The sequence below is a fragment of the Elgaria multicarinata genome, chromosome 3 (assembly GCF_023053635.1).
Source record: "Elgaria multicarinata webbii isolate HBS135686 ecotype San Diego chromosome 3, rElgMul1.1.pri, whole genome shotgun sequence".
Lineage (NCBI taxonomy): Eukaryota > Metazoa > Chordata > Lepidosauria > Squamata > Anguidae > Elgaria > Elgaria multicarinata.
The window spans coordinates 133884876-133906456 of NC_086173.1; the positions used below are offsets into that span (position 1 = coordinate 133884876).

The 21581-nt window shown below is 43.2% G+C and overlaps 1 protein-coding gene across 3 annotated transcripts in view; it reads left to right on the forward strand.

The window, feature by feature from the left end:
• Nucleotides 1–21581, forward strand: part of FRMD4B (FERM domain containing 4B) — a 164790-nt gene that overhangs the window by 102513 nt on the left and 40696 nt on the right. For all 3 annotated transcript variants that reach the window (XM_063122016.1, XM_063122018.1, XM_063122017.1), the window contains exons 9-11: nucleotides 546–611; nucleotides 1806–1863; nucleotides 5383–5469. In XM_063122016.1, coding sequence (XP_062978086.1) covers nucleotides 546–611; nucleotides 1806–1863; nucleotides 5383–5469 — 211 coding nt within the window. The remainder of the gene's footprint in view (nucleotides 1–545; nucleotides 612–1805; nucleotides 1864–5382; nucleotides 5470–21581) is intronic.

Sequence of the window (21581 nt, forward strand, 5' to 3'; positions counted from 1 at the left end):
AGACAGTGTACTCATACAAGAAAGAGGAAGAAGCCATGGTTTGTTCCAGGGTAGTTTCTCTGGCTTGTCGGGGCAAAGGCAACTCAGAGTTCTGGATTCAGATGCAACACTGAACAACCCAGGGACAGAGAATCCCAGGATTGTTTAGCCACTCCCGCTTGAAATGGGAGCAACCAGGCAGGGTATACCAGCATGTTGCTTTGTTCATGACAACCCACAATTTCTTTAAAATGTGGTTTATCGTGATGTGCGAACTGGGCCATTCAGTGCTTCTATGTTAGAAATGGAACATCCTACAATAATGTGTACCATATACCGGGATTAATTACAGATCCCAGCATGCTATATCAAGGGAACAGGCACATAGTTCCATTCTGTGTTATGAACTGCCAGATTCAATTCTTGAATTAGCAGAATGTGTACACCTCATAAAGAGATTCTGTGGAGTGTCTTTTGTGTGTGTTGAATGGGTTTCCGAGTGCCATCAAACGTTCTTTGATATAAAACAGTTCTGCCTCACTTAATGGACTATTCTTGTTCCACAGCGAGGACAGAGTCATTGAACATTATATAAAAAATAAGGGGCTGACCAGAGGACAAGCGATTGTTCAGTAAGTGTTTTACTTGGCTCTTTGTGGGGAGAGGTGGAGTACAGAAGGGGCTTCAGTCAGTGGTAGAGGAGGTGGGTGGTCAGTGCCAGCATAAATGAAAAGAGACGTTTTTACTAAGCATACAAAGGTACAGAAGCCTATTTTGGGCCCTATCAGCATTCTGCAATCCAAAAGTTCTTCAGACCATTTCCCAGTACTCCGACACATACTCCCCACTTCCACCAGTACCCATGCCGTCCTTTATCTTGAGAACTCCAGCACATTTATCAGCGGAAGAATGCTTTTTGTAATCTCGAGCATAACCAGGAACTAATCCACCATCAGAAGCTGTATAAACAACGTGGCAAAGCCTATGAATGGTTGCTTAGCTGGTCAGATCTCATTTCCTGGTTACATTTCTCTGATGTAATGCGTATTTTGCCATTCAAATTTCTGTCATATGGCCATGAAGTCGGCCAGCTACATGTACAACGGAAGTGTATTCAGAAGAATGTTACATTCCTTAGAGCTGAACTTGGAAAATAGTTCAGACCCATATTGTAGAGTTCAGCCACTAGGATTGGAGCCAAGTTTTTGATGGAATTCAGCTCTTCGACAGGCAAGGAAGTAAAAGAGGGTGAGCACCTGGCAAATGTAGCCATAATACGGATAACTCAAATTTGTTGGGTTTTCTTTTAAATGATAAAACACGAAATCCATTTTACGGAGTTCTTTTGAAATGTTGCCTGTGCAGTTTCTTGCTATGCTTGAACTCATTTGTAAAAAGACTTCAAACATAAGTGTTGGCAGGTCCATTCTAGCAAGAAGGAGGTAGTATCCACTGGTGTCCCAGTGTTATTGCCAATGACGTTGCATTAGGTGTAAGCCAATGCGTGCGCAATATAACGAGTCCAATCAGAAAAAGTGGTAATTCACTGCTGTTAATTCAGTAGTGCCAAATTTCAACAGCAAATCACAGCTTTTTCCACTTGCACTAGCTACATTGTGTAACTGTTGGTTTACACAAGCACAACATCAATAACATTAGCACTGGGAGACCATTGGATACCACCCAGAGTCCTTTAAAAGAAAACCCTCTGCTGTTGGGTTAAAACAAACTTAAATATAAATCTAAACTCTTCAGTCAAAGAATATGTGTTCCTAGAAGACTTTACGGAAGAACTGATCCATTGACTTGTGAATCTGTCTGTACAGGTACATGAAAGTGGTTGAAGCTCTGCCTACATATGGAGTCCATTACTATGGAGTAAAGGTTAGTGAGCGCTGGAAGCCAACCTGCGTATCTTGTTTAGTATATGCACCTGGATGTTTGAAAGAGCGGTTCACCTGGGGGAAAAATCTGATGAAAGAAGGACTGTTGCACAGTGGTGGTAAAGCACAGGCTTTGCATGCAGAAGGTCCCAGGTTCAATCCCTGGCTTCTCTAGTTAAAAGAATCTAGTAGTAGGTGATGGGAAGGTCTTTATCTTGAAGCCCCGGAGAACCACTGCCAGTCCTCGTAGAGCAGTCTCTGCCAACCTGGTACTCTCCAGATGTTTTGGAAGGCAACTTTCATTGCCTCTACTCAGCATGGTTAATGGTCAGGAATGGAGGGACATGCAGTCCAGAACATCTGGAGGGCACAAAGTTGGGGAAAGCTGCAATTGACAATACTGGGTTAGATAGACACATATTCTGACCTGGTATAAGGCAACTACCTATGTTCCTAAAAGGTCTTGCGAAAAAATAGGTTTCAGAATGCTATTATTAACAATTTATTTTTAAGGTTGAATTCTGAGTCCTAATTTCCCCATGTCTTTTACATGATAGAAACAGAGGGTGGATATTTGCAAAACAATTTCATCTAGTTAGTAGCTAATTTTGTTTTCAATCTAATTAATCTAGATAAGCCATCATTTCTAGCTCTTAAGATGTGTGATATTTCTCCTGAAAACTGCATTTTCAACCAAAGTTTGGAATTTTATAAAAATTGCTCTTAAGGGATAAAAATTGGAGTTCCTAGAAGCTTGCCATCTTTTCTTCTGTCTTATATTTTTTTTCCCTTGGACCTTGCAGAATTCTCAGCTTCTTATTCCTAAAATACCTACACAAAGAAGATGTTTGTGTATTGTGCAAAAGATGCTGTAAAAATGAATTTGCGCTACAGTGCTAATCATGTATACTTGAAAGTGAATCCCACTGAAATCTGGGACTTACTTCCGGGTAAACGTAGGGATGATGATGATGATGATTTGTATCCCGCCTTTTGCCCAATACTGGGCCTCAAGGCAGCCTACTACTGAATGCTGCATAAGGCATTCAGTATCAGATCCAAACTACATGTTAGGTTGAACACATATGGGTCACAAAACAAATGGATCACTTTTTGGCAATGAAAATTACAGGCACAGGGCCCCCAATAATGATTGGGACCACAGCATGGATTAAAAGCACACACACCCTCACCATTCTAGGATCCCAATCCAGATTGCAGCTCTGCATTGCTGCAAGTTTGCTGGCCATTCCGATTCAGGTAGGAGGGAACCTCCTAAGGTCCAGGATACAGATAGGAAATGGTAAAGATATAAATGTTATTATTTATTTATTTTCCAATAAAATGCAATTACATAATTAAAACTTTTTTTAAAAAAAGCATTTCCCACAATATCTCAGCAATACTATAAAATTTAGCTTCCTTTTCCTTCGGATCTAAAACAAGAATTTAAAAAAAAACATTTAAAATGCCTGAGAAGATATAAATATCTTAACTTGGTGCCTAAAAGATAACTACGTAGCTGCCAGACAAACTTCCCTGGAGAGGAAATTCCACTACTGCCCTCCCCCTCACCCCTGTCCCGATGAGAAACCTTATATCTAACGTTTTCATGGATGAATGACAAATGCCAAACACAGAGAGATTTGGGCTGCCTTTCCCCACTTGGTTCCCTCCAGATGTTTTAGACTGCAATGCTCATAATTCCTGGGAGTTGCAGTCCAATGGATTGGAGGGCACCAAGCTTGGGAAGGCCAGTGTGGTGGTGTGGCTAAGGTGTTGGACTGGGAGTCGGGAGATCCGGGTTCTAGTCCCCACTTGGCCATGGAAACCCACTGGGTGACTTTGGGCCAGTCACAGGCTCTCAGCCCAACCTACCTCACAGGGTTGTTGTTGTGAGGATAAAATGGAGAGGAGGATTATGTATGCTGCCTTGGGTTCCCTGGAGGAAAAAAAAACGCAGGATATAAATGTAATAAATAAATATTAAAATAAATACATTCTGGAAATGGCAACGCTACATGATGGGAACTTTGTGCCATCCTTTCAAAAACATGAAATGTTTTTTTCAGCTGTGAAATTTTGAGCAAGGATATAGACTTGTCAAAAAATGGCAGCCCTCCCCCCTCTTCTACTCTGGCAAGGCTGGGGATGACGTGTTAGATCTGCCTTCTCATTGACTCCCCAACACACACACACACACACACACACACACACACACACACACACACACACTGCAGGATTGCTCTGCCTGCTGTGAGCTAGAAAGATCTAGTTCAGCCTTCCCAAACTCCTCCCCGGATATTTTGAACTTCAGTTCCCATAAGCACCAGCCAGCATGATCTATGATGGTCAGGAATTCTGGGAGGTGCAGTCCAAGGCATTTGGAAGGTAGCAGGTTGGGGAAGGCTGCTCTAGTTTGACTCTGACATGAACTCTCTCGGTGGCCTCAGGCAGACCACTGCCTCGCAGCCTCAGGGCTCATCTACGCCAAGCAGGATATTCCACTATGAAAGTGGTATGAAAGCAGTATATAAAATGCAGGAGCCACACCACTGCTTTATAGTGGTATTGAAGTGCACCGACAACTGTGGGGGCCCCTTGACACATACCATATACCACTTTCATACCACTTTCATAGTGTTATATCCTGCTTGGTGTAGATGTGTCATGGGCCCCAACAGTTGTCAGTGCACTTCAGTACCACTATACAGCAGTAATGTAGGTCCTGCAGTGTACTTCAATATTGCTATGAAGCAGTAGTGTGGCTCCTGCCTTTTATATACTGCTTTCATACTGCTTTCATAGTGGAATATCCTGCTTGGCGTAGATGAGCCCTCAGTCTCCCATCTGTAGCAACCTACATTACAGGGTTGCTGTAAGGATTCGTGAAATGATGTATTTGCTATGTGCATGTAAAGCAGGAGTGGGAAACTTATGTCTCTCCAGATGTCTTGGATGACAATTCCCATCAGCCCTACTAGCATAGTGAATGATGAGGGATGATGGGAGTTATATGCCAAAATACATCTGGAGGGCCACAAGTTGCCCGTCCCTTATGCAAAAGAATGTATGGAAGGTAGGCTACAATCATCAAACACATTGGGGTGTATTTCTGAATAAACATGCATAGGATTGCACAGCATGTGTATATAACCCATTTTTTTCCTTTCAGCAGTGCCCCAGTGCAGCTGTACTTTGGACGCGACCTTCATCAGATCTCTTTTATTGTTGTTGTTGTTTTACCGCCCACAGTTTTCCCTCTACTTGTACTTCGCCTTCAAAGAATGCAGTTTCTCTTCCCCACTGCTTTCTGCCTGTTTGCACAGCATCTTCTTCCAGCTGGGAAAGGAATGGCAGACCACTTTCAACAATAATCCTTGCTCGGTTGGCTACAGGTGTGCTAACAAAGAACTGCCTTCGTCTCCTTAACCTGCAGATACTTGTTGCAGAACAAAGTAGTTAAATGTTATATCAGCTCTTGCTTAGGCCTCATTGCTTGTATTCTTCTGTTCTGCAGGATAAACAAGGGATCCCTTGGTGGCTTGGGATCAGTTATAAAGGAATTGGACAGTACGATTTACAAGATAAAGTCAAGCCTAGAAAAGTAAGTCCGTGAGTGTGTGTGTGTTCTGTGTGTAACACAGAGATGTAGAGGAAACATAATAAAAATAGATGTTTAGCAGTTGTTCCTCTAGTCTAGTCTATTGAAGAATTGCATCCAGTGAAAATGGTTTTGACCTGCATTAAGTATGTACCTTGGAGAAGGAATGTTCGTCCTTACTCAGATAAGTGAAGGTACTGGCACTTAATGGGTACCAGATTTTCCCCTTGGGAGGTTCCTTTCAGATGTACATGGACTGAATTCGTGGAAATGTCTTTGGAAAAGCAAGAGAAAGGGTTGCGTTCAGGGTGTCTCCTTGTTTGGTGCAATAAAACGAGAGAACAGGGACAGCTCTGTTGTTGGGCCTGTTTGCTGATGGTGGTGAGTTGCAAAACATGTATATTTTTATCATCTTCCCTAGGTTATCACTGAACATAAAGACATTCACCATGTACTTTGTGTTCTATTGGGTGTGTTAATTGTGGCTTTTCTCCCTTCTGATCCATATCTACATTTAAAGGAGCCCTCTCTGATGTTTTGTAATATTGCTTGCATAGTTAGCAGTGCCTAAAATTTTGGGGAAGTGGTTTGACCGCTAGTCTCAAATATTTGCATTGAACCTCCAACATATCTTTCTGTGCAGCACATATGAGCTTCTTCAGAGGCCCTGCTTTGAATGCCCTACTGAATAATGTGAGGCATGTAACCTCCGGGAAGAGAGCCTTTTGGGTTGTGGCACCCCAGTTATGGAACAGACTTCCTACAGAGTTTGCCTGGCACCATCTTTGCAGTCTTATTTCCACCTTTCTGTTCACCCAGGCTTTTTAAATAACTCACATCTTATAGTCTGGGCCTCTTAGTTTTAAAACCTGTGTTTTAATGGTGGTTTTAGTTTTTAATTTCTTTCTTTGTTTTATATTGTACTTCAGTGTTTTCTGAACAGTTTAGTAGACTTGAGTTATGTGGCAGCTACATAAATTTTAATGCTAATAATATCAGACAATATGACCCAGAGTTTGCACCATCAAGTTCAGCCACTGTGGTTTAAGTAAGCAATGCAGCTTTGTCTTAAATGGTGGCACGTGCCAGCATATGCTGGACGCCATTTCCCTAAGGTACGGCTTGCCATGTTATCCAGACTTGGGCAGCATGGCTTGTTTGAGAAGGAAACAACCCTCAAACACTCCATAGTAGGGTTATTTCTCCCTTAAACAAGCCATGCTGCCCAGGTTTTGAAGACACAACAAGCCGTTAGGGGGAAGTTAGGGAAATAGTGCCTGGCACGTCCTGCCAATTAAAACAAGTCACCAGGCAAACGGGCTCAGTGTGACAAGGACAGCATAGAATGTCATGATTCCAAGTCTCCTAGAGGCTTTGGGAGTGCAGGATTGCCTACATTTACTCTTTGAAAGCACCTCTGCTCTCCCACCAACCCCGCCCTGCAACCCAGAGATTTGTGCTGTGCCCTTAAATTCATCAATGCAGCATGAACTGGGGCCATTATAGTTCCTCCTGCTCCTTCTGGGTGTCTCCCTCACCAGCTAATGGGCAGGAGTCAGTGTAGTCGTGGTCGGGCAACCAACAAGACCATGAAGATTCCATATAGCTATAATGTCTAATAGCCATTGAATCCTCCACAAATTTATCTAACCCCCTTTTAAAGCCATCTAAGCTAACACCTAGCAGCACATCTTGAGGCAACAAATTCACTATCTTAATTCTATTGCCAGCCCATTATAGTCGGTGTCCCCAGGTTCTAGTATTATGAGAGAAGGAGAATCCCTGGTCCCCTGCTTACCTGGGGGCCTTTGTTTGCACCGTGGCATGGGTGCCTTGGCGGGAAAGGAGGTCAGGGCTGGCTTAGCAGGAGGGCATGGCCGCAGGTGGCTGGACAGGGGGAGTCTCCCCTCCAGTCCGTTCCTGAGCGATAAGCCTGACTCCCCTCCTGCGCACACACATTGCCGTTGCAGGCTCGCCCAACCCACCCTCCCTGTAAACAAGATTGGTTATTGCTGTGGACTTCAGTCAGCTGCTGGTTGACAGGGCTGGGAAGGAATTTACCTGTGGGAAGGATTGGTGTGTCTCACAGGGTTTTCGCCTTCCTCATAGCAATACAGGTCGGTTGTAAAGTTACCTGCTAAACACATCACTGTCACAACTTTTCAGTGTAGGGTGGATGGTTTTGGGTTGGATCCAAATCAAGGGGGAAGGGGGTCCTTTCCCTCATCAGGAAAGGGGGGTCCTGGGGGTGGGGCCATGGGGCTGCAGCCCAGCTTGGGGCTGGTATGCTGGAACCACTCCCCGGAAGGAGACACGTGAATGGCACACGCCATGGCTTAGTCAACCCCCATGCTCCAGCCTAAGCCCCCCCCCCCCCCCCCCCCCCCGTAGAGCCTTGCAGCAGGCGGGCTGTGGTGTGAATCAGCCAGCAGGCGGGCTGACCAATTGGGGGATCCAGCCCTCATACCATGTCAAACTCTAAGCTGTAACCAATAAAGTTGTGGCCAATTTATAACCTAACATTGTCTCTGTGTAAATTATTGGTTGCCTTTCCCGGGAGGGCCACCGAATGAGCGCTCCAGGCACAAAAACTTCACTCTCTCCTCACCATTCATGTTTTTTTTATAAACCTCTATCATCCCTTGACCTAAGATGTATTTTTTCTAAGCTAAAAGTTCCAGATGTTTTAACCTTTTGCTCATAAAGGAGCCGTGGATGCAATCTTTGCAATACTAAGAAGTCATTGCAGATAGATCTAGAGGAATAGTTCAGTTTGCCAAGACCGAAAAGCACAGCAACAGTGTCTGTTTTGTGTTTCCCTCTTCCTTGGCCCCCACAGACTCACTGCTCTTCTATGGAATGCTAAGTGGTTTTCCTGGCAGAATCTCTGCACCTTTAAACACTGCAGGAGAGACAGAAGCTCAACCAATACAGTTTCCTGCCAGGGAGGTGCAGTGATGGGGAAAAGATGTACCTGTTCTATTTTTTTACATGGCAGTTAAGGGGAAAGGCGGCAGTGCTATATAAAAAGGAGAGGAAAAAATGGGGAAACGAGGAGCTTTCACTTTTGCAAGGAACAAACAGCACGAAACGAGCTAAGCTTGTTAGTTCGTGAGTCCATTCCATTAGCCATCCAGTGTAATACCTTTATTAGGCCAACTCAACTGTCACAAAAATGTGCAAGCTTTTAAGATCTATTCATCAGGCAAGATGTTACAACGATGCAAGTTGGCATCTTGTCTGATGAAGAGATCTGGAGATCTTGAAGGCTTGCACATTTTTTGTGATCTTTTGAGCTGGTCTAATAAAGGTATTACACTAGGCGGATTTTGGAATTTTTGTGATGGCCCAAATGGCTGACTTTGTTTGTTTGGTTTTCATTCTATTAGGGTTGTCTTCTGCCTCTCTCCCTCTCTCTCCCCACCCCGCTGGTCCTGCCTCTGTGCATTTAACCAAGGCCTGTCATGAAGCTTTTTCTGGCAGGGAGAGAAGTGGTCTAAAACTTTGCCCAATAACTTTCTGTGTGTTAGGCTGCTGGTAAAAGTACAGAAGCGGGGCCTTTGGAGAAGAGGCAACCATACATACACCACAATTAGTTCTGCATCAAACCATACTTGCAAGCCAATTTTTTGCCTATCTCAGGGAGGTGCCAGGGAACTTCTGTCTGTGATGATGTGGCAGGAGGAGAATAGGTAAGATGGAGCCTTTTGCCACAGGAACCGCTCATAAAACAAGCCCTATTACCCTGCCAAAGCAGGGGGCTCTGTGTTACCCCACTGCTTTCCTGGGCCACCCCCTAAAAGGCCCCTTTCCTTCTTCCTGGGCACATGAGGATACGCATAACAACTGTCCCGACTTCATTCCTCAGCAAACCATAAACGTCTGGAATGAGCTCCAAAGTCCTTTGGAAGAGCTCGTGTTCCCTGCTAGGTGTAGCGAGGAGCCCTGTGCACGTGTAGCGACTACACCCCAGGGGGGAAACGCCTTGTTTCTTCCCAGCCACACCTTTGTGCTTTACATGCATATCCAAGCCAGGAGCTGGTTATTCTGCTGCTTTTCCTGCCCCCAGAGGATTTAGAGGTCAAAAGCTTGCATATGTTTCCTGCCAGTTGCACATTTTGCTGATGGGGCATTAGGTGCCTCTACCTCTTTAGAACACAACCCCAGTTGTTTGTATAGGAGCGGTTCTTCTGGCCTACTGTCTGTATATCCAAGTATCCCAGTGCAAGATTCATTCAACCCCATTAAAGAGGGAGATGAGCAGATCTTCATGGCAGGGAGTTCCGCATCTGGAGTGCTGCTACGGAGAATGCTGTCTTTCACATCCCAACCAGCCACCCTGGAAGAAAGATGGCTTTAAAAGAGCAGATTGTGGTTCTTGGCAGGACCCAGGTTGGTTCCTGCTTCCACCACATCTAGTTCTGCCCAGACAGCTTGGAGAGGTTGCAGTACACCACCCTCACCCAGCGTAAGGTGGCTCCAAAGTCATTGTTTGACAGTGTCAACTCTTATGATAGGCTGCCTTTCCAGATGATATGTTCAAGGCAGTTTTACGACAAAGCTTGACTATAACTATGTGCTTTCTCAACTATCAGAGGCATTAAGCTCATATACATCAGTTGCTGAGGAACATGGGTTGGAGGGTGCTTTTGCACTCTTGTCCTGCTTCTGGGTTCCTGGTCGACAGCTGGTTGGCCACTGTGTGAACAGAATGCTGGACTAAATGGATCCTTGGTCTGATCCGGCGTGGCTCTTGCTATGTTCAATGCAAAAGCAATGCAAAAAAGCACGGGGGGGACGGGACACATTGATCTACATTTCAACATGGTTGTGTTTTGATTATCTAGTCATATAGAAGAAACTAGCAGTGATTCTGAATATGCAGCGATCAAACAGCTTGGTGGATTTATTTGTATTTATTTTTTAATATGGGTAGCGTGTGTTTGGGCTGCAAGAAGATCAAACCAGTCCATACTCCAGGAAATAAAGCCAGACTGCTCACTTGAGGGAATGGCATTAAAGGCAAAACTGAAGTACTTTGGCCACATAATGAGAAGACAGGATACCCTGTTGAAGAGGCTGATGCTAGGGAAAGTGGAAGGCAAAAGGAAGAGGGGCCGACCAAGGGCAAGATGGATGGATGATATTCTGGAGGTGACAGACTTGACCTTGGGGGAGCTGGGGGTGGCGACAGCGGACAGAAAGCTCTGGTGTGAGCTGGTCCATGAAGTCACGAAGAGTCAGAAACGACTGAACGAATAAACAACAACAAAGCGTGTGTTTGTGTCAAAGGAGTTTTGAGTCTGTTGTGTAAAACAATTGCCTACATGCAGTCCTTTGGCAGAACACTGCATTGGTTTGTTTTCCAGCTAAAAGCGATGTTGATAATTTCAGTACAGCCCTGCTCATTCTCAGGTAACACACCATGGTGTGTTATTGCTTAAAAGTCATGCATTATGGTTCTACACCAGTGTGGAATAGTGATTAGAACATCCTTTCCCCCACCTGGTCCCCTCCATATGTTTTGGATTACAATTCCCAGCATTCCTGACCATTGACCATGTTGGCTGGGACTGATGGGAGTTGAAGTCAAAAACATGAAGCAGAGCACCAGATAGGCGAAGGCTGGATTAGAGTAACAGACTGGAATTTGGAAGGCAGATGTTCAATCAGTGTGGTGTAGAGGTTAAGAGTATTGGACTGGGATTCAGGAGATATGGGTTCTATTCCCCACTCTGCCATGAAGGTCACTGGGTGACTTTGGGTCAGTCACTGACTCTCAGAGGATAAAATGGAGAGGAGGAGACCTATGTGAGCCGCCTTGGACTCCTTGCACGAGGGGAAAAGGCAGGATTTAAATGTAACAAAATAATAGATAAATGAATCCCAGCTTAGCCTTGAAGCTGAGGTGACTTTGGGCCAGTCACTATGTCTCGGTTCAACATGCATCAAAGGATTGTTAGGATAAAATGAAGGAAGAGTACACCTTAAGCTCCTTAGAGGAAAGATTGTGGTTGTTGTGGTGAAAGATTGTGGTTGTGATGGTGGTGGTGGTGGTTGTGAAAGGCTGGATATGTTGTTACTAGTGTTTACTCAAAAGTTCTATTTAGTTCTGTGTGGCTTACACCCAAATAAACATAAAGTATTGCAGCCATGCAGCGCAATTCTACACGAGTTTACTTCAAAGTAAGTTTCACTCCATTCAGTGAGACTTAACACCCAAGGAACTGTGCAGCCTCAGACATGGTTACTAGCATAGGGTATTTTTCACTTTGGGCTTGATCGTAGGTGAATCTGTACTTTTAGGTGCTGTTGCCAATTTCTACTGAACTCACTATTCATAAGGGAAGGCTATCAGTATAGTCTAGTTACAATGGCTATATATTCACCTGCAATATGCCTCTGAATGCCAGTTGCTGGGGGAACATGAGTGAGAGTGTGCTATGGCACTCGGCCTGCTGGGGAGCTGCCCATGGGCATCTGGTTGGCCACTGTGGGTACAGAATGGTAGATCCAGCATAGCTTTTCTTACGTTCTTAACTTTTCACTGGGAATTTGCAGTGCAGTGGATGGCAAGGTTTTTACACCCTGTCTCAGTCCCCCTCCACCCCTGGCCCATGTTCTGCTGTTCACTTGCCAAGGCAACACACTCTTGCATGGCTCCTGAGACAGCTGCTCAGCGAGGGACACAGAAGGAAGTGAGAGACGCCAGAGCCTGAAGGAGGGAAGGGAAATGGCCAGTTTTGATTGCCACCTGCTTCTGTAAACAGTGACTCCTTCTAAATAAAAACGAAGGAGTCATGGAAGAAGAGATGGGAGTGCAAACAGTTTCTTTACGCAGAGGGTGGTTCTGTGTTTGCCATGCACAACAAACTGTAAAAGTAAGCCAAAGCAACGGAGCTCAGTGTGGTTGCAAGGATATATGCATGTTCGGTAAGGGTATGAGTGAGAGATGTGCAGACACTGGTGAGACATGTGTATGAAGTGGCGTCAAGCAGCTTATTCCAGCACACACAGTAAAGGCGCCATCTGAAAATCTCAGTTCAGTTAGAATCTATGAAGTGAACACCTGAAGCTGCCCTATGCTGTTAGACCATTGGCCCATATGGATACTGGTCTGGATCTTTTTCTCACAATGGGCAGCAAATGCTTCAAGCAGAACATGAAGGCAACAGCCCTTCAGTGCTGCCCCAGAACCTGGTAGTTTATGGCATGCTACAACTCCCATCAAACCCAGCCAAGTGTGCGTATATGCATAAGTGCATTAAACACTCACAAAAAACCAGTCTTTACCTCACAGTCTTGTGACGGGTATCTTCTTATACCATATAAAACTACTTGATGGCAATGTTTATTATATCAACCTGCTCATATATTTCGTATGCATGTAGTTCAGTGTAGATATAAAGGATTGATTACCAATATTTCCAAAAGCATAGGCATATACAAGATACAGACTAATCAGTGAACGCTGATTTGCTCAGTATTTCCATTCTATCTGGAAAGGGAGAGGTTCTGTATATTAAAGCTTTGTGTTCCAGAATATTGCGAGCTGCCTTTTAAGGGCTTTGCCCTGAAAGGCAGCCAAGAAATGTTTTAAATAAATAAATAAATAATCTAAACTTTTTCATGGTGTAAACTAACTCCTCAAACTTGCTTTATTTTTATATTGTTGGCTGTTCCCTACAAAACTTTATAATTTCTAGTGTAGTTTAGAGACTAGCCACAATTTATCAGGGAGTATATCATGCAAGATTTAGAGTTTCAATATGTCGAAACTTGCTCCCTTCCTACATTTACAAGGAAATGCTGACTATATACAATTTCCACTGGTGTATTCCAAGGCTGAAAAGCTTATGTGATTTTAGATACACAGTACCTCTAGCAAGATTAAGGTGTGTTGACCTTTTTCTCTGGCAGTATTCCAGCTGGGTAACTAACCACATTCTCCTTTGCCTGGCTTTTAGTCAATTCCACATTCTTTGAAGTTGCTGTCAGAGATAACTGCAAGCATCCTTTAGTTTCAACATACAACCTGCGAATGTTAATCCTCTCCCAGCCAAAGTGAAAATGCAGCGACAACTCTACCTTTTTTTTAAAAAGAGCATAAAAAGGCAAATTGTGGTGGTATTATTAGTATCATTATTATTATTGCATTTAAAACCTAACAGACTAAAACTATTATTTTAAACTAGCAGAGATTAAAAAACAGCAAGCAGCAACTACAGAAGAATCTAAAAATATCACTGAGATAGAACAACTTTAAGATGCAAATTGGGCAGCAAGACTATGCAACCATTTAAAAAGCTTGCAGTAGATGGCATTCTGATGCATGAGTGACAAAAGGAAGCCAAGTTGTATCAAAGGCCTCAGAATTAGAATGCCCCTTTGCCATAAGTAAGTTGTAAGTTAGTTTTTCCATCAGGGCAAACTTCTGTTACATTACTATACCAAATCTCCAAAGTAAAATCTGAAGATTTCCACCTCCCTGCTATTATAAGTCGAACTGTTATTAACAGGGGAAAAAGAGAGTTATTTTGTTCCTGTAGATTGAGGGAGGAGTGCCTGCTCTGCCACTTTTGCCCACTTTCCCCCCTCCATGTTCCTTTCCACCTTCCATAACACTGGCCCATCACCAGTTCCTCTTTCATTAACCAGAAAGAGCAGTGAAAGGTGAGTGTGTGTCTGCCTGTAAAGGCCAGGAGAGGCAGCTGGGGTTAGTCCTATTGTGTATTTTCTAGGCCAATGAAAGAGTTACTCAGCTCTCTTGTGGTTGCATATGCTGTCTTTCCCTAAATGGGAGAGCCAAGAGCATGTCCCAACCAAAATTAAGTGCCTGAGGACCTTCTTGCACACACCCTCCAGCTTCCTCTTCCCTTTCCCAAACTTACTTGGTGGCAATGAGGGCTTTCGCTAAAGTACGTCCCTGAGGCTGCTGCAACATGTTCCAGCAGCATCCAGGAACTATAAAAAAAATACTGTTTTATTTATTTAAGAATGTTTATTGATAAAGTGGTACATACATTTTTTTAAACAAATGTTGACCTTTTTTTGGAAAGACAATAAGGAGGGGGGAATAGAAATCTCCTGTGGATATGTATTCCTGAGCTCTGGAGCCACAACAGAAAAGACCCTGCTGCTTGTGAAGGAAGGTTTGGCTTCTGTATAAGATGAAGCAGAACTTCTTAAGAGCTGGAGCTGGGGGTTTATGCAGGAGATCATCCTTCCTTAACTAGACCAACATAGGCCAGAATCAGAATATATGTGCTACTAAGAACTTAAGAAGTGCCCTGCTGGATCAGACCAAGGGTCCATCTAGTCCAGGACTCTGTTCACACAGTGGCCAACCAGCCATCAGCCAGGGATGAACAAGCAGAACATGGTGCAACAGCACCCTCCCACTCATGTTCCCCAGCAACTGGTGCATACAGGCTTACTGCCTCGGATACTGGAGGCAACACTACTGAAAATTGCCAGAGGAGAAAATGGCTCCAGTGGCTTCCTGCAGGAGGTCCCCGTCCAGTGTGACCTCTGAGAAATTCCTTGATGACCCTAAAGATAGTGGTAAGTGATACCGTGACTGTGAGCAAAACCCACATGGTTGAGTTTTCTCGGTAGAAATTTTTATGTTATGGAAATCTTGTTGCAACAATAGTTGTAGAATTATTATTCTACATGAATTATATTTTGTTATAAGTATTTCTGATTTTCTTATACAAATGAGGGAATATTTCTTTATCATGCTTTGAAGCTCCCCTTCCATCAAGTTGCATGTTGTGGTCATTCCATCCGTCTTATTTTTCTAGCAAACCTGTGTGGTAGATTTAAGCTGACAGATAATGACTGGTACAGAACCAGTAAATAGGATCACGGCTCAGTGGAGATTTGAATTCAGGTCTTCTGATTCCAAATTTTCTTTGACAGATGCTCTTTGTTCAGTAGTTCAGAAAAACCATTGGTTTTATCTTCTATAAGGAGGATTGTCATAAGAGAGGGGAAAAAGTTTGCTGGCAGTTTCCTCTGTAGAGTTGCGATTTTATCTTTTGCCCCAAGCGTTATGAGGCTTGCATCCATGACTCATGGTCTGACGTGTGTATATGTACTGCACTCTGTGATCATCCCTAATTTCCAATTGCTTCATTTCAGTCTGTGTCTTACATCTGCATGTAAATGACCAGCTATTAAATGCTGCTAGGGGACTACTCCTTCCATTTACAGTGCATCATTTCCCTTTAACTGATTAGAGGGAGGTAGATGTGATTTTTTTCCCCTACAGTCCAGGGTCTAGACCTTTGTATGAACTGTGAAGTCTGGTTGTTAATTCAGTTTTTCAGACTCCTACAGGAAAATTGTCAGCATGTGTCAGTTTTCCTCTGACCCTCTGAAAGGCAAAGGATCCCCCCTGCCACATTCTTTCAGTTGTATGAGAAGTGCCTAGTTTCTGTCTCATTTCTGAAGAGATGTGCAATTAGGTATGTGCACCCTAAACAATGGCCAGAAGGTATGTTATATCCACCCCTCACTTCCAGCTGTGAGTGGCCTAGGTTGATCTGCAACGGCATATTTCCACAAAAATGGGTGTGGGGTTGCCATCCAAGTTTGCAAATGGAACCTGAAGCTACCTCTTTCATTAAAATCTCTAAAACAAAGTAGCCCTTAATTGCTCTGTTCACTCCTTTGCCTAATTTACACCCTCCTGTTAATATTTTGAGAATATTTGGAAGGGAATGCCTTGATCTGTGGTTGTTGTGTGTTTTTTTAGTAATGCAGAAACCATCATTTTTGAGTGTCTATAGTCAGCCTTCCTCAACCTGGTGCCCTCCAGGTGTTTTAGACTGCAATTCCCAGCATTCTTGACATTGGCCATGCTGCCAGGGTTCGATGGGCGTTGAAGTGCAAAACATCTGGAGGGCACAAGTTTGGGGGAGGTTGACTATAACTCTTATGGATACTATTATTTCCACCACAGAAATATCCTATGATTTCATGAGGATTTGCAATAAATCAAATAAAATTATATACTCAGTTTAACATGCAAGCCAGACTCATAAGCACATAAACTTGGAGGTAAGTTCAGCAGAAATGAAGTGTGTCTTGTTTGCAAATAAATCTATTCACTTGGTTGTGGTATTTGCATACTCAAGAACAGCTTAAAGTATTGTAAATATGTATGGACCAAATCTGGAAAAAGAAAAAAAGGCTGTTCTGTAAAGTTTCTGCTGAATACCATGACGTTTTAGTCAGTGAACACAATTCCCCAAATCATTTCCTCATTGATATGGTGGTAGAGTCACTTGAGGCCTTGCATGCCTCCCATTCATTTTAATGAAGTTTATGCAAGAGATGTTCCTGGTGGATTGTGCCTCGCAGGAGCGTAGAAATATGTTCAGGCTGTTGAATTATTAACTTAGAGCCCCGTCTTATGCATGTTTATTTGGTTGTGGCTTCAGATGTTTGAAAATGCAGCTTCTGTAGCTGAACAGAACACAAGCATTTCACTTTTTATGGTCCGCAATCCTTTCCTCCCTCGCCTGAGGTTTTTGTGTTTTAGCATTTCTCTCATAAATGGATCTAGCAATGATAATAGTAGTCAAAACATATTCTTCTATATAAGTATATAAAGTTTTTTGCATGCCTATTGGAACTTCCCAGGATATGCTTACGTTCTATGGCTGGAAACGGCTATTGGCCATGATCCAGACCACTGCTTTAGGCAAGTACTTCCTTTTCCTCCACAGAAGCACCTTTAAGGGTTGCTGTTGAAGCTCCCCACAAGTTCAGTCTTCTGGCTTGAGAGACTGCTCTTCAGTGGAGGTTTCTTGGGCCTTGTCGCTCTGCTCCATCTCTGCTTTTGAAGAGGTCTTTAGATCTCCCAGTAGAACTCAGTTGATCAATTACCTTGGGAAAGTGTTTCAGGCCTGAATACATTAATTAAGTAATTTGAAGACGCTGGCTTATTCTTGCATAACCCTATTTATTAGTTCAGGTATTGGCTTCTGGCGATGGGTTATGGCTGCCGTCTAGGTAAATGTATCTTAAGTGAAACTGGCAACATTCTACCCTGTTTCCCCGAAAATAAGACAGTGTCTTATATTAATTAATGCTCCCAACGATGCGCTAGGTCTTATTTTCAGGGGATGTCTTATTTTTCCATGAAGAAGAATACGGTACACATTTATTGTTGAACAAAAAAAAGGGTCTTATTTTCGGGGGGATGCCTTATATTACAGCGAGAGGCAAAACTGGAAGTAGGTCTTATTTTCGGGGGATGTCTTACTTTCGGGGAAACAGGGTGTGTGTGTTGGGGATATCGGCCCACGTTTGTTTCATATTTTGAAATCCATTTGATCACCCCTCTTAGTTGTCCAAAGGTCCCACTGCCACACCAAGTGTTGCCGAGCACAGCTACTGCACTTGACTTGACCGTAGTTTGCATATAAAGTATCTGCAGGGATTTTTGACTTTAGCTCTGTTACCAGGCCACACTTCTCAACCTTCACAAAATAACTTCATTAGGAAGCTGACTGTGTTGTGCTTGAAACATAGGACAGAGGAACAACCAAGGTCAACTGTATAAACCTCTACGGCTTGGACTGTAACTGGTGCTTGCACAACATGTTGGTTAAAAGGAGGGGAGGTCAGTTTATTTACTCCTCCAGATCCTTGGCCTTTCCTTTATGCTTAGAATAACAACTCTTTAACTTTCCTGTTAATCTTGCTAGGCTTCCATTTCACAGGTGGAGAAGCTAATGAGTCTCCCCAATTGGTGTTCCAACTCTCAGATCAACTATTGGCATTGCAGCATTTGCACCCTGCCCTGATGTGGCAAATCAGGGCACTTCATCCTAATGGCCACGTAAGCAGTCTAGGATATGATTCCTTTGGCACAGAGTTCCCCCCCCCAGTAGTAGGGGAAAACAGGGATGTGCTGTGGTAGCTTGTCCCTTCCTGTTTACCATTGGATCTCTAGCTCAAGAAGACATGGTTTTGTGTGAAAAGCCAATTTATAGGACTGTATTTTTATATGCACACATAGTATGCACTATCAGTGCTGGCTCCAGGTTTTTGAGGGCCCTTGGGCAAAATATTCTCAGTGGGTCCCCTCCCTCAATGAATCTACCTACTCATCGCCATTGTCACCAGCTGCTATTACTCCTCATCTTTTCCCAGCATTGCTATTGCTTGACAGGCAGAGAGCTAGTGAGCAAACAGGCAGTGGTGCCTATTACTCCTCCATTGTCTGGGCCTGAGGGAGAGGCAGGTGAACAAGCAGGCTGAAGTGGTGAAGAGGAGATGCAAGTCTAGAGGGCTCTTGTCAGCGAGGACCTGCTGGAGTGACACCAGCCCTATGTTATATGTACATGGCAAATGAACGACTAATAGAGACACATGAGCCAGGGTTGGCTGCAGCTCCTCGCCATGCCGTGGCAAACACAACATTGTTGGTGCATAATGCCTGGAGTGGAACTTAACCAAAGGCTGAAATGGGATTTCATCTTCAGTTTCAGTTGGTCCACAATGCTTGCACGTGTGCTCCCCCCCTTTTTTTAAAAAAAAATATATATCTCTGACTTACTCACAAACACTAACTTTGCCTACTGTGCTAGTTGACTTGCATGATTAACATTGATACCAAGAGTGATAAATGGCACAACTAAAGCCATTGCTTGTGTATACAGCAAATGTGTGTGTTCAGCTGCGCACACTCCATGTTATGACTTTAAGATAAAGTACTGCCGTCACTTTGCTGGCTTTTCAGTATCATTCTTCACAATCCTACACAATAATGGCACTGTGGCGTTGTCGATTACGTATCCACTGGAACCTGCTGGTTGGTAAATATTCCTGAAGCTTCTTGCTGGCCTGAATGCCTAAAATATTGAACTGTGCTCAGTTGAGCCTGTAGAGAGCGGAATTGACAAAGAGAGACCAAGAGACATCCCCCTGATAAACTAATAGTGTAACTAGAAAAGAACAGTTCCTGTCAAACACAAATCATTCTTATTTATGTATTTATTTATTTACAATATTTATATATTGCTCCCCATTCAAAATTTGGGAATGGTGTACAAGATAAAATAAAAACAGAATAAAACACCTTAAAATAGTTTTTAGAAGAAGCAAAATGAAAAGTAAACCATAAACCGTGGCTGGTAGAACAGTACTCCTTAAAACTGTTGAAGGGAAACCATTCCATTTACAATGCTTATATTTTGTAATCTCTCTTAAAAATGTAACTGACTGGACAGACGTAAGTGGATCACCCCAGCACCAGTATATGTTTCAAGATCCAATAAAGCTTTGTCTATAAAATACTTTAAAAAAGGAACTGTCAGGGGCTTATAAGGACAATAGTGCGAGGGAACAAAAATTCTTGTGTAGACTATTTTTAATTGATTATATTTATATCCCATCTTTTGACCAAGGAGTGCATGGTTCTTTCCCCTCCCCCTCCTTTTCATCCTCCCAATACTCCTGTGAAGTAGGTTAGGCCAAGAGTTAGTGACTGGCCCATGGTCACCCAGTGAACTTCAAAGCTGAGTGAAGATTTGAACCTGGGCCTTCCTAGTCCAATAGTCTTAACCACTACACCACACTTACTCCACATTTGCCTTATTGTTTCTTAGTTTTATCAAAAGTTGATGACACGGAGTAAATGACAGGTTTTTTAAAAAAGTACAAATGATTTGGATAAAATGGACAGAGTTGTGAGAGTCACTATATTTACGTTGGACTCATCCACATCCTGGCTACTTATAATGCTGCTCAGGGCCCACACCCCAGGAGTATCCCAATGACAAGAGCCCTCTGTGGTTGCTCCTCCTCCTCACCACTGCAACCTGCTTGTTCATCTGCCTCTTGCTCTGGCCCAGACAATAAGAGTGGTGAGAAGGAGGAGCAGCAGATGCCATGGGCTACTTGCTCACTGGATCTCTGCCTGACAAGCAAAGAAATGGTAGCAGAGGAACAATAGCAGCTGGTGGCCATGACAGCAAGAAGGTAGATTCACTGAGGGAGGGGACTCAAAAATTTGGAGCTGGCATTGCTGAGTGTTGTTAATGCCTCTGTTAGAAGAGACATCAACAGGTCCTTTAAAGGAAATGGTCAACTCAGTGTTACAAAAAGAAAGTGAAGGACTTCACATGTGTGAATGCATCATATTTTAGAATGACTACTGCTTCATGAGTGGGCAACAAACTCTTGCACCCAATGATAAGGATTGTGTAGGTCAAAGATGGGGAATGTGTCGCTCTCCAGATGATGTTGGACTTTAACTCCCATCATCCCTTACCACTGGCTAAGGCTGATGGGTGTTGCAATCCAACAACAACTAGAGAGTTACATCTCCATCGCATGTGTCGGTTTTCCTTCTAGAATGAATCAAAAAGTGCTTCGGGACACTCATTATGGAAAGAGTTCTGGTTGTCAAATGCCTTTTTTTGTAGACATTAATGTTACTTATATGTTGCCCAATAATTTATGTTCTCTGGGAGGCTTCCAATAAACATTCAAACAAGTGAATACAAAACAAGATCATAAAACAATAATAAACTAATGACATAAAATAATGAAATCAGTACAACAAAGCCCACAGCAGCACCAAAAAGACATATCCAAGAATACTCAAAATATACCTTTTGTGCTGACCTTCAGCTGCTAGATATGTGGTATTTATATGTGGAGGGGGATTTCTGGGGCAGGGATCACAAGCAAAATCCCATTGGTAAGACAAACTTCTTGTCCTCTTATAAAATAAACAAACCAACAAGAAAGAAAGAAAGAAAGAAAGAAAGAAAGAAAGAAAGAAAGAAAGAAATCTCAGCTAATGCCTCAGATCAGCATATCTTCGTCCTTCATAGACAAGAGGGCCAATTAATGGTTAGGTATTCTCTATCATGCATGTTTTCCATTTTTAGGACCAGCACCATCCTACGGGCTGTATAGAACTCCTGCAGAGAGGGTTATAGTAAGGCACACAGAGAGGGCAAATGTTTAGGATGGTGACTTCTCAACAAATTAATTTGCCGTTTGAGGGATGTGATTATAGGATTACAGAACATCCACCAGGCCACCACCTTATCATTTAAAATGTGTCTTTCAGGCTGCCCTAATTG